Source organism: Xenopus laevis, chromosome 3L, assembly GCF_017654675.1.
Source record: "Xenopus laevis strain J_2021 chromosome 3L, Xenopus_laevis_v10.1, whole genome shotgun sequence".
In the NCBI taxonomy this organism is placed as follows: Eukaryota; Metazoa; Chordata; class Amphibia; order Anura; family Pipidae; genus Xenopus; species Xenopus laevis.
The window spans coordinates 98,137,733-98,154,699 of record NC_054375.1 but is presented as its reverse complement, the minus strand read 5'-3'; the positions used below and the strand labels follow the sequence as shown (position 1 = coordinate 98,154,699).

General features: G+C 42.0%; 1 protein-coding gene across 1 annotated transcript; it reads right to left on the bottom strand.

Annotated features, from left to right (window-relative positions):
* Positions 1-2,112: 2,112 nt before the first annotated feature.
* loxl1.L (lysyl oxidase like 1 L homeolog) lies at positions 2,113-8,516 on the bottom strand. Its single transcript, NM_001095398.1, is given in 7 exon segments — positions 2,113-2,357; positions 2,705-2,820; positions 3,951-4,046; positions 4,888-5,044; positions 5,605-5,742; positions 7,148-7,256; positions 7,431-8,516. Coding segments are annotated over 7 exon segments (1,584 nt in total). The 5' UTR covers positions 8,392-8,516; the 3' UTR covers positions 2,113-2,350.
* Positions 8,517-16,967: the final 8,451 nt, after the last annotated feature.

Here is a 16,967-nt window from a genome sequence, read left to right as displayed (position 1 = left end):
TCCATTCTGATAAACTCTCTATTTTCCTGACATCAGTCATCAAGCTGCACCCTGTGTCTCTTCCTAATTTTCTAACCATTGCCTCGCTTTTGCATTTGCCTCCTAGCTATTTCCTACTGGATGAACCAACACCACCTCAAACTGAACCTAGCTAAAACAGAACTCATGATCTTTCCATCCAAACCTGGCCCTTCTTCTCCTTTTACTATTGATAGCACAACTATTTACCCTGTGGATTTGGCACTCTGTATTATGTTTGACCAAAACCTATTTACAGGTTTCCCAGATTTCCACCCTTTCCCCTGCAATCAATTTTAAACTCTGCTGCTAGAATGCTCATGCTTTCACCTAAGAAGGAACCTGTTTCTCTGATAACATGCAGGCATATTAAGCGAAGGATAGCATACAAATTCCTCCTGCAAACATCCAAAGGCCTTCACTCCTCTGCTCCTCACTACATTTTCTCACTTGTTTCCCTGTACATTTCTGGCAGCCCCTCCACTCCTCTCATAGCCATCGCCTTTTCACACCATCTACACCCACTGCTATCCCTCATCTTAAACCTTTCTCTCTTGCTGCTCCTTATTTCTGGAATCCTATGCCTGAATTTCTCAGTAAGGAATACTCTCTCAACCCCTTCAAAAACAAACTCTGCCTTTTGGAGAACAATAACACTACCTGCCTAGTCCTTTTTAAACTATATTTGTCATTGGAACAGGGTATTGCCACATGGTTATTCCTGGAGGCAAACAAGCCTACTACTTGGTAGTCTCTCTTGCAAAACCCAGCAAACTACTAGCCACTTTCCCTAACAATCCACTTTACAAACCCATAAGCTGCAGGAACCATCTGCAAGCTTAGAAAGCAAATGCTCCTACACTGGATAATGTATTTCTGAATGTTTTACCAAGATTTATAACACAGAACTTGCTTTCAGCTTTGGTTGCCAGTTCACACCCAGAGGTATCTCTACTCCACTCTCATTTCACATTATAGGGAGCATCCTCTGCTCTTTAATCTTACCTGTCTGGTCCAGGATAGCCTTCTCTCCCACAGTGGCAGCAACAGGAAAAACAGGGTCTAATCCATCTCAGGCAAAGCGAGTCAGACCCCTTCCACCTGCAGCATCCCTGCAAACAGCTCTCACTTATGTTGGTAGGTTTTATACAGTCTTTCTCACACACAAGAACCCAATCTTTTCATATAATGAGCCAGATTCAATTTAATTAAAAAAAACTTATCTCACTGTTTATTATGTGAAAACTATATTGAAGTCTATGCGAAAAAATCGGGAACAGAATTTGGAGAAAAGTTTTTTCTCTTGAATTGAATCTCCTCCATGAATTTTCACGTGATAAACCATGAGAACTTTTTCTCACTGAAATAAGTTTAACCCTTTGCCTAGTCAAAGCAGACATGGATTCCATGCATCCTGTCAGAATAAATAGCATAATGTAGTGATAATGTAGCTTTGGAGTATTTTATTTGTACATGTGAATCAAAGCCATTGCATGCCTTTACTGAGGCATTCTCCATAGACTAAGCTACATGCAACGAATACCTTTCACACTACTTGCAAAACTACTAAGCAGATAGAATATCATTCCTGATCTGCCATCTATACAGAGAACTTGGGTTGCTGAGAATAATCTATTTAATACTGAAAATTAGAAATTCAGAAAACTGTAATTCACCAAACAATTGTCAAGTACTACCACCCCCCTTTTCACTTTGAAGATGAAGAGTTGTAAACATTTCTCAATGTGGTTGGATGAGCTATCTTGAAACCCAATACATGCATCTCAGAATTGGAGACATAAGTTCAAACCATAGACTCAAAAGGGAAAAAACAAGATGAACAGTAAGGATAGTTGGGGAAGAATAGTGGAATGGCTGTGTATAACAGGGTATAGCAAGGCTGGGTCAGAGTTGTCCCTTCGTTTTTTGTAACCTTTCAGTTGATATGAAGGAACAGAAATGTTTTTTCCTGTCAAATGAAGTCCAGCAAAAACGAAGTGTTTTGTTTCTACAACAGTACTTCAATCTGCTTTTGAATGCAAAGAGGACTTGTTATCCCCATATGGTTAATGAGGTGGAAAAAGGGCAAAAACATTTTGAAGAGAATAAAAGTTTTTATTTTAAGACTGTGTTGTTTTACCCTCATTAGATGTTTATTCTGATTCATGAATCTGTATGAAAATTAGAAAATAGATTTTATTTGAAAAAATAAAATCCTTTTACACAAATATTAATACAAATCCCAGTGTGAGTAAAAAGGGAAAATAAACAGATTTGTTCAGGGTGCAGGAACTTAATCTCCCATAGGTACGTTTGTCCTTGAAAGTCTTGCTTAAAACCTTAGGAATAAAAAGAAAAAAATGATGACTGCAGGTGAGCAATGATCACACAGGTGGAGAGAAGCACAGCAGAAAAGGAAAGCAGATAGGTGAAACAGTAGATGAAAGCTAGAAAATAGATAGACAATTGAGGGGCCATTCATTTGTAAGAGTAGAAAATAAAGCAATGGGTGATTTGTCAGCAGTAGTGTTTACTAAAATCAATACAGTCTGGCACCCAAAATGTATTAAGATAATAAACAAAGAATGCAGCTAAACAGTAAATTTGGAAGATGGGAAAAATAAAGATGGGAGGCTGGATAAGAACTGAGGGTTGATGAATGACAGACAGATGTTTGAATCCTCACTGTGTAATGCGGCAGTTTGTAGCAGACGCATAACGTCCGGTATAGTGGATGTTACAGCGCACCACGTTATTGGTGAAGTCCGACTCCAGAACCTTATACTTGGGATTCACTACAACCTAAGGCATATACAACAGATATATCAGGCGGAAACATAATAAAAAGAAAAGACATTTTATTTTTTCAGAAACTTGGGAATTATTAGATGAATTATTATCTGAAACCAGTGGCTGAGGATCTGAAGAACTATTAGGATGAAATTGAAGGAGAATGCCCAGTAAAGGTGGCAATACACAGTAAGATCATTTGGCAAGGCCATCAAACAAGCGGATCTTTCCCCTATATGCCCACCAACGCCAGGACGACATTGGGGAAATAAGAATGAAGGAATTGGGCGCTGGCGGATCGTAGGACAGCATCAACTAACCCAGGAGTGCCAATACTTTACTAAGGTGGGGTCTACCTTTAGTGATATTGTCCCATTATGATCTATTTCTACATCCCTAATATAACTGTTAACATTCTGTTCCGTGGAAAATACTGCTTAAATATTATATTGATTTATAAGAGAATTTATATTATTATATTTAAAAAACAACTATTTCTTATGTAGTCATAACAGAATAAATAACTGAATGAAAAGAATAAAACAGAAGGTTAATTTAGTCAAGCTGTTTGTTGACAGTGTGTTGAGATCTACTGATCACAGCTGAAGGTCCACTGGTAGATCCCGATCTAGCTTTTGGGCACCCCTGAACTTACCGATGCGGTCCTCAGTCGATTTTTGGCCAGTCATCGATCGGAGAGACCCATCGGATGTCCCCATACAGGGGCAGATAAGCTGCCGAATCGGTCTAAAGGACCGATATGGGCAGATTTAATCTGCCCATGTATGGCCACCTTTGCTCTCCTAGATACTCCTAGAAGACCAGCTTAAAGGTTACTTAAAGTGAACGTTGGGATAAAGACTTATTCTATTTATTCTACTATTGCCATCCCCATGACATATGGGGAGTCCTATGAACAACAAAAGAAATGTTAAAATGGTGTTAGTTGGTATCCCTTTAATTTGACTAAAACCAGTAAGGAAGATCCTCCTTATAAATGCAAATAAGCAGGTAAATTTGGTATTCTTTACAGAATACGTGCCCCCTGATTTTAAACACTAAAATAAATAAGTGAAATAACAATATTTTACATAAGGGGCACCCAAAAAATGTATATACAGATGAGTTTTTTGCTTGCATACCTTTAGTATATAGTTTCCGGGTTTCACTTCTGTTATATCGATCCACTGACAGTCTATATCTGCATTGTAAGTATCGTAGCATCCTGGACTCAGACCCTGTGTGTAAAGCAACTAATTAATGGTATATCTATGCCTAATTTATGTCAATGATAATTGCTGAGATCAGATGAACATGAGTATTTTCAACGAATAATCACATGACCAATTAGTGCAATTACAGTGTCTAGGTGATTACCATCAGGGTCGGACTGAGGGGCCCAGGGCCCACCTGGGCTGCTGTCCAGGCCCCCCCTGCTGCACTATGTTTTTGCCACAACTGCCTAAAAAAGGGAAGAAACCTGCGGATCTGCGCTGGCGGGGCCCACAAGAGCTGGGAGACCACAAAAGCCAGGGGCCCACAGCGTTTTTACCCAGTGTCCTGCCGGCCCAATCCGACCCTGATTACTATTCAGGACAATTGTGGGCATTTTACCTTTACCACCTGGAAATCAGGAAAGCATCAAAATACTCACCCCCTTGTACCCTCACCCTCAAAATATACAACTACACGAAAACCAGAATAATCAACTGTTTTAAGCCTGTGCTGTGAGAGAATCTCTTTATTATTGTGCACAAACTGCACAATAATAAACAAACTACAGACAAAAACAAATCAGTTCTCAAACAAAAGCCACAAAGTGATGCAAATTAAGCAAACCGGAAAAGAAAATACAGCAGTACTCTCATCAGTCTCTGTTAATAAGGGGGATCACGCAGCATTGCCCAGCTCTGCTTCCACCCCCAAAGCCTGTAAAAAAAAGTTCTACTGGCACAGCGGGGTTGTGACAAGGCTTTAAAGTGGAATATATTTTTTCCCCATCGGACTACATTTTCTTTCAGCCTGTGTGTAACATTTCTCTGGGTAAACACTGTACAGGAATTCAAATTAAATTCTCACCTGAGTGTGTGAAGTGCATGCATATCTCTTTAAGTTCCCAAAGTCACATGTAGTATCCTCTAAACAGAAGCTGGCTTTATGTCCCTCTGCAACTTTTCTGCCTGTGGTAGCATCCAGCAAGTCATAATGACTGAACTCATCCATACTGTGATAGTGCCTGGGAAAGAATAACAGCCAAGTCAAGCCTGGTACAATTGAAACATTCAGCAATCATATTTCATATGGTTCAGAAATGCTCAGTGTTACATAGAGCTGTCCATTTCCCACCAGCTGTGAGTTAACAGAAGTCCGCAGATGGGTGTGGCATGCCTCAGCTAACTGCCTTTCAGAGCAGACTACTTAGTAGACTAAAGCTCAACACGGTTTTCTCAGCTGACAGTATATGTGTGCAGTATAGCAATATAATTTGACTGTGACTACACACACAGGACGGAATTTAGCCCGAAAATGCATGCTTAAACATTTTTGGGTCGATATCTGCCACAAGCAGATAGCATTCCAATGATTGCAGGCTCAGGCAGACAATCTGTGGATTCTGGCAAATAACAGAGGAGCTGCTGTAAGAGGTCATAGAAAGTCACAATTCAGTGAGCTCGTAGGGGGCATTTTTTTTACAGACAACCCATTTAAAGGAAATGTAAATCCACGAAAATACTTTTTCAGTAGACAATCCCTGTTAGAAGCAACACGTAAAGCCCTCTATCTTCCTCTACTCACTGGTGGCAGCTGTGCCATTCCCAGGACTGGCGTGGGCGTGTAGGCAGAAAGTCAGCAGTACCCTGATTTTTCACCCTTTGTGGAAATCGCAGAAGAACTCGAACATCATAATCTGTGGCTTCAGCAGCGTATGCAGAGCTGTTGGGACAAAATTACGTGATGTACAGTATACCGAGTTTAATTGTCTTGTGTCTTAAGCATTACATGGATACCAACTCACAAAAAGGGAAATTTATGTTCTGCCACGTTATGACTTGTCCTGTGTGCCCGAGTTGGCCGTTTCACAAATACTGCTGCAGAATAATTAATCCAAATGTAGCATTTCTAAATTCAGCTATATTCGATGACACCCCCTGCCCTAATATTGTCTCACTGTCTATGCAGTTCTATTTGTCTGTTCTGCCTAAAGCAAGTGTTGTCAAGCCTGTGTTGACTTTGCACAAGCCTGCATGCACACAGTAGCGCCTGGCTGCCGAAATTTTCATATACACACTAGTTCTCTCACACAAAAGCAATGGATGCTGAGCCAGGGTCAGGTACTGACTGTGTAAGCAGGGTTCAGCACTCGCTGGGAGTTACATCTAGTGATTGTTATTCTTACACAGCACTGCTAAATATACAAAACATTTTCAGGCACAGCAAGACCTTGTCACTGAGTTCATAATCTTGAGTTGGTAACGTAATAACAACAGGCAGAAAGTCTGCCCAGTTCTACAGATCCAATCAAACTAAGGCCAACAGATAATGGGTGCCAATGGCTTTGGGGATTTCCATGTTCCAGTCTTTCCAAGCAGGCCCGGACTGGCAATCTGTGGGTTCTGGCAAATGCCAGAGGGGCTGCTATAAGGTGCCATAGAAAGTCAGTATTTAGTGAGCTGGAGAGGGCTGTTTGGGCCTCTTTGTGGGCTGAAATGCCAGGGCCTATTTTAGTTCTCAGTCCGGACCCGTTTCCAAGGCAGCATTCACAGTATGGGGCAAGTGTTTGCATCTAGGTTTGCTGGACAGCCCTGGGTGTATATGCATATGTAGAAAGGAGGCAGGATCCACCGTGAGCACGAAATATGGTGCTGGATACCTTGCCCTTACGAGCCCTTAGAGGGGCCTAAAAACACCTTTGCCACCTAAAAACACCTTTGCAAAAATGAACATAATAAGAAGGATATCCTGCCTATTGTTTTAATTGAAAGATTTGTTTTCCCAATTTTTATTTACATTATAAAACACTAATTTGAAAGTTGGGCTATTTTCATACAAGGTGTGTATACTGTCCCTTTAATGTGACCTGCCAATCTGTGGCACTAATACAATTGTTAAGGATGCAGTACCGCAAAGCAGGTCCTATTTCTTTTTTGCTTCTTGTAATGGTTGAGACGCTGGCATATTTGCTGAAACTAGCACCACATGCTTTACACACTTATATTATGGATGAAGGACCTTGTTTTGGCTGTCCAACACAAAATCCACCACAGGACTAAAACCTAGGCCTGTATTCATGCAACTTAGCACTAAAGTTGGCCACACACTTAAATGGTATTATTCTGACCTGGAGAGACAGTTCTCTTCAGCCGCACACCTCAGAGAATACAGATGAGCTCGCTGAATGTATGTAGCAGCTTGAACATAGCTAGGATCAGGTACCAAATCAGGAAGCCCTGTAAAGTAAAAGCAGATACATGCTATAGTTAAACAGAGCACTAAACTGACCCATACAGGTGGATCAGGGGTGCGGCAGTTCAGCAGCAAGAGGTCACCAGGCTGGATAGCCCTACAAGCATATTGCTGCTCACCAAGAGCAACTGAAATTACCCAACTCATAGTTAACTCACCTCTCCCATTTTGGTTGCCTCGGAATACGTTGCCCACACTGGTTCTGCCTTGTTGCTCTACCTGGGCTTGGCCTCCTGAGGCAGGGGCACTAGGTACTCTGGCTGGGGGTAGGACTGGCTCTGGTCTAGTTGACCCATAATATCCTCCATCTGTCTCTCTCGCCCCTCCAAAAGGGGGGAACCCAGTATCCCCCCCACCACCATAACCAGGACGGACAGGCTCACTAGCTACAACTGGGGGGTCTTCACCGCGGAACAGACTATGTGCAAAGCGTCGATCCAGTCCATCCTGGGGCACCACTGGGTTGGCTTGAGGAGCTTGTTGTGGTGGTAGGTTAGGGGGGATCCCAAAATAAGGGGGTTGTGCAAAAGGTGGGGAGGGCTCCTCCCAAGCGTCTTCATAGCCACCACCAGCCCATGACTGCGCATAGTAGCTTCCTCCCCCTCCGCCTGCTCTCTGGTACCCGTAGCCCTCATCGTATCCCTGAGGATTTAAGTCAGTTTGGGGAACAAAAGGGGGTTGGGGCCTTGGGAAAAACTGTGTACCCACAGAAGCCTGGGAAGAGGACTGGCGTATCCTTCCGCCGCCACCGCCAGCCCCTGCGGAAGGGACGAAGCGCCCAGTACTTGCTGATTCGCTTACGCTGCGCCAGTTGTCGGGAACCTGTCCGAAGCCGAACGGGTGTCTGGTATTCCCCCTGACCGTTTGGGAGCTAGTACGCGGGGAACTAGGTGCTTGCCGGCGGCGCAGGTCCGAACCACCACTACGGATCCCATCCAGCAGGACTCGGGATCCACCGGTACCTCCCCCAGCCGCCTGGTACTCAGAGCCTGAATTTAGTAGCCGATAGCGCCTCCCACTATCTTCCCACTGGATCATCTGCCCCCAACTGTCACCCTCCTGCCCCAGCGCCACAGAAAGAGCCCAAAACCATAGGCAGAGTTGCCCGGGGAAGGCCATGCTCAGCAGCACCCCGCTTGCTGTCACTCCGGGGACTCGGGCTGCAGTGGCAAAGAGAGAGGGTGCAAATAGCTGAGGGGTGGGGAGCTTTCAGCTCTCTCTCAGTTTCGGTGCCCACATGATGAGGTGTAGGTAGGAGAGGCTTCAGCAGAACACTGTGGCAGTGAAGAGGTTAAAGCAGTGATGCCTTGTGGGTCAGAGGCAGGAGACTGCTCATTTAGCTCACGGGCTGGAGTTCCTTAGTGAGATCAGTTAGCTGGTGTGTGGCGGTGGAATGGTTAATGGCGGGATGCTGGAGGGGTCATATCTTCACTTTGTCCCGTTATTTTAACTTGCGGTCACTTGCCTCCCGCTGTGCTCCCCGCTCTCTCCGCTGCTTATCACTCCCCTCAGTAAATACAAGCCGTCTTTTCTATGCCCACACAGCTCTCCCTCACTTCCTGTTTATCAGCCTTTCCCCCCAACTTCTCCACTCTCCGCCCTCCTTTATTCATTCACAACCCCCTCCCCGCAAACTTTCTGTTCTCCTTCTCACTCCTTTACATCTAAGCCCACTGGTTTCCTTTGCTCTTAATCATGGCTGGCTTGTAAAGAAGACTGAGCCTCATAACACCTACAAAACCAGAACAGAACAAAATCAGCAGAAGTCACAGAATAGTCAGCACTAAAAACGGCCCTTTTCCCCCAGAGAATGAGTGCAGGGAGGAGAGGAGGGAAAGATCTAAGCTCAGAACTACTTGTTGTCAGTGTCTAACATGTCAGTATTTATACATGTATAATAAAAGTTACTGGTGACAGACCAAGCCAGCCAGGCACCCTAGGCAATGACTTGTCTGCAAAGTTCTTTATTGGGAAACTGAGTTACCCAATAAAGAACTTTGCAGACAAGTTGCTGCCCTGGATTTGTTCCACAAACTACTGAATGCATTGAACTATTGGGTATTATACACAGAATACCTGTGGAAGAAGCCAACAACGAAATTTGGTGAGCTTGCTCTGAATATTATATTTGCACCCTAGGCAATGAGGCCAACTATGTGCCCCCCCCCCCATACGCCAATTAGCATTCATGCATTGTCAATTGGGAATGGTACAATAAGAGCTGCCGGTGGTGGGGGCACAGACATGGGGAAGGCGGCAGAAGAGGTACCTGCTTGGCGCGCAGGGCCTGATTTATATAGCGGGTGCCCCTAGGCCCACTGTTGTTCATAAGGTTGCCACCTTTTCTGGTAAAAAATACCGGCTTTCCTATATATTTATCTTTTTTCCCCTATTAATAACATTGGGATCAACCATCATGTTTACCAGCCAGACCAGTGAAATATCGGCCAACCCTAGCTGTTCGTCACCCCAGTCCCCTCCCTTTTATTTGCTCAAATGTTCATCATTGGGACCTTAGCAATGGGGATTTCTATTGTATCTCTTGCACATCCCCAGTGTTTCTGAACCAATGTGGGTGAGGTCCTGCAGTCCTAGGCCTGGGCCTTGCTGGCCTTTCCACAAATCTGGGCCTGTTGGCGCCCCCACCTTTGCTCTCTAGGCATGTTCCTCTTTTGCTTACCCCTAGTTCTGGTGCAAAATCTCTCCAAGGATGGTAATTCAACAGACAGGATGGGCCAAGCATGGCCTTTTTAAGAATAGGTTTTACACCGACCTGTTTTAAAGGAAAAGGGAAGGTTCCAGAAGCTAGAAAATAATTGAAGATGTGAGTTGTTGGAGTAAGCTCATCAACACAGTATCTAAGCAGAGAAGAAGGCATAGGGTCAAGAGAGCAAGTTGTGAGTGGGGAGGACAAGAGAAGCTTGGAGACTTTAGACATTGTTACTGGAGGGAAGAAATTAGGACATGCAGAAGGGGCATTGGAAGGAGGAGCTGGTTTGCATTAGTAGAGTTAGGGATCTGATTGTGGATGGACTCTTCTTTGCAAAGTCCTGAAGAGAGTGTGTCAGTTTGACTGATAGTGTTGATGAGGGATGGACAAGAGTAATGAAATATAGAAAACAGCCATTGTGGGTTGGATTTGTGATATGGGAATTGTTGTACTCTTGTATTTTTGCACACTTTGCATTTTAACAGCTGCAGTGCTTTATTCTTTGTCTTTTTACATTTTGTTCTAGTATGCACAATGTTTGCTATGGTTACTGAGCTCACTTTTACACAAGAGCCACACATTTCTGGTAAATGATATCCTTATAAACGTCTCTTGGTGATATGATCACTTATGCTTAGTGATGTCATTTCTGTCATGAAAAGCTGAGAAACTTGGGTATTATAATAAATTATGTACACCCTGTTGTAAAGGATATCACCTTGGTGCAATCCAGAAATAGTCCTGATTATTCTCCATTTGTTCAATTCGAAGCATAATTTGTACAAACTGTATCCAGGTGCTGTAGTTGAACAACAGCTGGAGGGTTATTAGGTGGGTATATCTGAATTGCAGAAATTACCATAGTTCTTTCCCTAATCCATTGCAGATAAAAGTGCAAGGGTTACCTGGTGTGAAGGGTGGGGACAAAGAATATGGACAGTAGTGATTCACTAAATACCTGTGGGTTTGCCTACTTTGGAGTGGTTCAGTTGACCAGGAAATTTTGCCTATGATGGTTAGAATGGGGCTCCTAGAGGGTGCTTGAGCTGTATTTTAACAACTGAAGAACCACCAATGGGACATGCTTGGTAAATGGAATTTTTACTAGCGTCTCCCAAATTTTTTGGCCCCTGGCACTCATTCATTGTGTGTACCACTTGTGTATGCAGCTCCAGTGCTTCATTCTGAAAACAAAAAGAGTTGTGCCTGTGAGTGGAAGGGCAACTTAGAGGTAGTAAGAAGCATTGCCGGTGGAAAGACATGTGGCTTTGTGCCTTTGCATATTGCTTGTAAATAACTCCACTAGACCCCAGATAGTATTTATTGAGGGATGCATATATTATTTAATCAATTTATATTTCCTCTACACACATTCTAATAAGGACTCTCTGTGCTTCAGTTGTGTAAACAATATAAATCTTGGGACCTTGAGAAATTAAAGTCAGATACAGTACTGCCCTTTTGTAAGTAGTTTTAAAGTGGAAACTTGAAGAAAAGTAACAGCAAAAATGAAAGTGTTTTAAAGGAATTACAATAAAATACAGTGCTGTTCTGCACAGTTTGCACTGGTAAAACTGGTGTGTTTGCTTCAGAAACTCTACTATAGTTAATACAAATAAGCTGCTGTGTAGCCATGGGGGCAGCCATTCAATCACAGGCTACACAGCAGATATCCCATTGTCTACTACAGAGCTTATCTGTTATCTGCTATGTATCATGCGCCTTTTCTCCTTTTTCAGCTTTCAATGGTTGCCCCATGGCTACACAGCAACTTGTTTATATTAGGGATGCACCGAATCCACTGTTTTGGATTTGGCCGAACCCCAGAATCATTTGCGAAAGATTCAGCCGAATACCGAACCCCCAAATTAAGGGTGGGAAGGTGAAAACATTTTTTACTTCCTTGTTTTGTGACAAACATTCACGTGATTTCCCTCCCCTATCCATATGCAAATTAGGACTTTGAAAATATAATGTAGTGTAGCCCTTTTTCAGGCCTGGCAGAAGGATTCGCCCGAATCTGGCTGAAAAAGGGCTACACTACATTATATTTTCATTCTTTTAAAACACTTTAATTTTTTGCGGTTACTGTTCCTTTAACCACTTTAATTTGGATTACAAATACAGGCACAAAAAAATGTATGCTTTTACACATATTAACATGCTTTTCCTGTCTGACATTAAAATAGGATTTAAAACTTGTTTTTTTTTAGTAGAAATGGCAAATCTGTCGATTTTTCAGAATATAAAATGCTTTACAGTATGAACATTTAGCTTCAACCCCTGGAATCATCCTTGTATAATATATAATATATTTGTGAAAAAGACTTGCAACTGAGCACATAAATATTTAAAAAGTAAACTTTTATGCAGTTGCAGAAATATAACCTTCCAGTTTATGGAAATACCAATTTTGTCATTTCCATAGAAGCTTAAATGGCATGTTGAAACCACAAATTGTGCCTACAGAAGTGCACTTTGAAGGAGACATTCAAAAGTAATTCAGTTGGAATATATATTAAATATGTTTTCATGATCATTTCATCGCCGGCCTCTGCCAGTCAGGAGCAGTATTGGCACAAAGATGCTCATTATCATTTATAAAGAACATTTACAATTATTTTAAAAACAACAGTTGATCTTTAAATGACTATCTAGGCTTTCATATTCTAGATATTCCCGTGTAGGTAAAAAATATTTTACTTTTGTACTATATAAAAGATAGCCTGGAAAGATGAAACAGGTGTCATTGGCTGTGTCTCAGACAGTGTTTTTTTAACTTCAGTGTTATTAGCTGAATAAGAAACATGGAAGTGATGTCATCTGAAGGCAAGGAAAGCTGGGAAGTGATGCAAGAGGAATCTGTTTTGTGACCCTCAACCAACACCCATATTCACATGGCATACCATAACACTCAGTGGTCCCATTTTCTGCAGCATACCAATACAGATTGGGGGCATGTAGAGCTATAACTAGAAGGGACCAGGGCACATTATGAATTGTCTCATTTAAAGGTACACTGACACTACAAATTAAACCTCTTTTTACATCTGTAATAACATTTTCTTTGCATTAAAAGTATCTGATCATTGCTTTTACATTGCTATGTTCCTTTATGAGGGGGCAGTGATATTTGTGCAGCAGTAGTTAGCATTAGAAACTTTAGAAGTTTAGAAGGGACAGTCAGGTGGGCAAAACAGTCAGGTTTAGGAATTTGAAGTAACAATTACTTACAAAAGTAGAAATATTAGTGAAAAATTAACATAATGACTTATGGGTAACTTTTAACGTGTATTAATATTTTGAAGAGTAGTTTTTTTAGTAGTGTCAGTATCACTTTAAGGGGACTCAAACCTTGGGAGTTATGAGATACCTGCAACCCTTTCTAAATATAGTGAATTCAGATATATATACCATTTCTGAAAAAAACAAGTTTATTTTCACCATCCCTCTCTCAGCATCTTTGTCTCTTCATGCAGGAGTTTGGTGTCAGATTGACAGAAGAGAGACAGATGCTTATGGGGAGAGTGAAAAGTAACTTGATTATTTTGGAAACCGGTTAGAATTTTTAATTGATTATATTTTAAAAAGTCTTATTTCAGTATGATGAAGCTTGATTTCTTTGTATTTGTACGTGGCTAGTATAACAAGATCTCCTACTTTAAGAGGTTAAATATATTTGATAAGAGCAACTTTTTTCCCTTCTCACCCTTCAAGGTTAATTCAAGATAATTGCCTGTGTTGCAATGGGACCAATATCAATCCAGCTGAGAATCTCTGTCACTCAAGCCTTGATTTGTGGAAAGGCCACCAAGGCCTGGGCCTAGGGCGGCAGGAATTTAGGGGGCGGAATGCTGCCCAACCACACCCACACTGATTCAGAAACACTGGGGATGCACAGGAGATACGATAGTGTTTTCCATTTCCTATGCGACAATCTCTATTGCTCCAGTCCCGATGATGAAAATTTGCAGGGGAGGGGACGACGAATGGCAGTGGGCCTAGGGGAGCCAGCTATGGAAATCCAGCCCTGCTGTCACTATTTCAAAATGGAAGTCAAGTCAAGTGGATTTTATTGTAATTTCAGCCATATACAGTAATAGTAGAAACAAAATGACGTTCCTCCAGAACCCCCCGGTGCTATACAACAACTCTAGTACACAGTCATGCTGGACAAAGTGGACATTTCAGTTCCTTATGAAAATATTCAGTTCAGTCCTTGGGAGTTGAGATACCTGATGGCTTGTGGAAATAGACTGTTTCGCATTCTGGAAGTCAGCGCTCGGTATCTTTTACAGGATGGCAGGAGGGTAAAGAGATCATGTGCAGGGTGGGTGCTATCACTGACAATGCTGGTAGCCTTCTGGAGACAGCGGGTGTGGTAAATATCCATAATGGCAGGAAGCGAGACCCCAATGATCTCTTCCGCTGTCCTCACCACCCGCTGCAGGATCTTGCGATCTGATACAGAGCAGTTTCCATACCAGGTAGTGATGCAGCTGCATAAAATGCTTTCAATAGACCCTCTGTGCACAAGCAATGCCATCCTAACCTGAACAACCTAGTCAAACTGCAGATTTAAAGCTGTCGTTACTGCAAATGGAGTGAATACTTATGCAAACAGCATACTTGTGTTTTTTATTTTTCTTAAGATTTTTTTCAACTTTAAACAATGTCCCCTAAAAACAAATTCATCACAGGGAGCAACATTCAGGACAGGATTTAGTATTCAGTAAAACTATGGAATTGGTTAAGGATCTGTATAATTTGGAAGGCACTGTACATGAAGTTTTCTTTATTTCATAGCAACTAAAATATACACAACTGGCCTTGTTATTTCTCCCAGCTAGTGGGCTAATATCAGCTGCATGCAATCTTTAGACCTGCCATCAGTAAATGTTACCGTGTGTTATGGTTACATCATAGTCTTTGAAAGAACCTTGTGTTGTTAAATAAGCATAAAAATACAGTGACTTGTTATACAACTGCCTTACTCTTGAAGGCTTCTTTATTCACCAAAACCCTCCTACTCCATCACTGACATTTTAGGTTTAGGCAAATGGGTTTATAACAAGAAAATGTAATCTGAGATGGAAGAATAAACTTCTAGCTTTCCATGTAATGCTAAAATCAGACCCAAGCATTGCTATTTGATAAGTGAGCGGGAGAAACAAGTTACTTTCCAAAAGAATGCGCAACTTGGAACCTCTCAGGGTGTCCTAGGGAAATCAAATCAAACTTAATCAAAGCCTATCTGGCTGATAAACCCAGAGAATGCAGCAACTTAAGTCTTAGAACTTGCAATATCACCCAGCTAACCTTTCCCAAGAAAGGTAAAAAGTATGACCTATACAAAAACTTATAAAGGCAAATAAAATCCATAAGCCTTTCATAATCACTAACAAACTTGTAATAGGTGGATGGTGGTCTACTACAGTGTTGGGCTTCCATTGGGGCAGATTCTTAAAGCTGTTCGGGCAAATGATTATAGAAACTATGAGCAAGTTCCTGAACTCACTGTATGTGCAATCGTTTGCTTGAACATGGATGCGGGAATCTTCATAAATAGCCCCTTAGTAATAGCACACAAGTTAGAGATGGAGAGGGTCCATCTCTTACTGGGAAGTTGCAAAAACTGTTTCTTTGGTTTTCAAATTGTTTCAAAACCAAATAAGTATTTAAAGTTCATCTAAAGTTCAGTTTATTTTAATGCACCAACTTAGACAATGCATTGTGGTTGAGAGAAATAATAATTTGGCAAATTAGACCTGTTCTTGGTTTATAGATTTTCTCTGTACATGCTTTTCTGTAGCCCATTTCAGGCTGATGTTTTTGTTTGCAGCCTATTTTATTGTATAGAATCACAGGGAACAATTTCTGCCCGTTCCCATGTGCTCATGTACATTCACAGCAGTGTAAGAAATATTGAAGTAACTTAGTGGTTCCATGAGATCATACGTCTGGGTTTGATAAGCAAAGGAAAGGAAAACAACTTAATTCTCAGACTTGTATCCCTCCAAAATTGAGACACAAGAAGATATGCTACATAAATAGTCCAGCAAATTGTAGTAGAAACAAATTTGTGTTTAACAGCCTAAAGAGCTAAAATGGCTACATAAAACTTAAAATGGCATATGTCTGTAAGAGGGTGGTAGATCATGAATTTTATACAAACAAGAAGGACTCCTGTTGCAATCCAGTTGCAAGGAATCCACATCCTTAAATTAGTTGACCTGCATAGTTTTGCATTACTTGCAGTGACCACCCCAAAAGTCACCTAAAGTCATTATTGATAAATGTCACCCAATACAGAACCCTGTGTGTAAAGGGTCAGAACAGGAGTAAGTTGAAGTGACTGCTGCTTGGGGCACACCTGCAGGGGAATGGGGGCCCAATTAAAAAAATAATACTGTATAATACACTTTACGTCACACTAAAGGAGAATTCAACCCGTAACTAAAAAACCCTACCCCCTACCCTACGTAGACCCCCTCCCTCCTCCCCCCCAGCCTAGCTGCCCCCCTCCCCCAGGAAATTGCCCCTAACTTTTTATTTACCCCTCAGCACAAATTTAGGGATCACAGTTCACTGCAGCCATCTTCCGGATCTTCGTGTCTTCTTCCGGCAATTCCCATCCATTTTGGCGCATGCGCAGTTGTTGCAAACCTTTAAATTGCTCCAACTGTGCATTCGCCGGTCTCAGCTTACCGAAGACCCGAAAGATGGATGCCGTGTATCTGCGCCGAGGGGTAAGCAAACAGTTATGGGCATTTCCCTGGGGGGGGGGATTCTACTTAGGGTAAGGAGGTAGGGTTTTTTTTAGTTATGGATTGAATTCTCCTATAATACAAAAAGCTAAATTACAGGGGATTGGGGGCAGGCTGAGGGGTCTTTTTTAAGGGTATTACAAATTTACCGGCAGCTACATTGCCTGTAAATTTGTAATACCGGCCCCGGCCTTGACAGGTGTTTTACCGGCTACGCT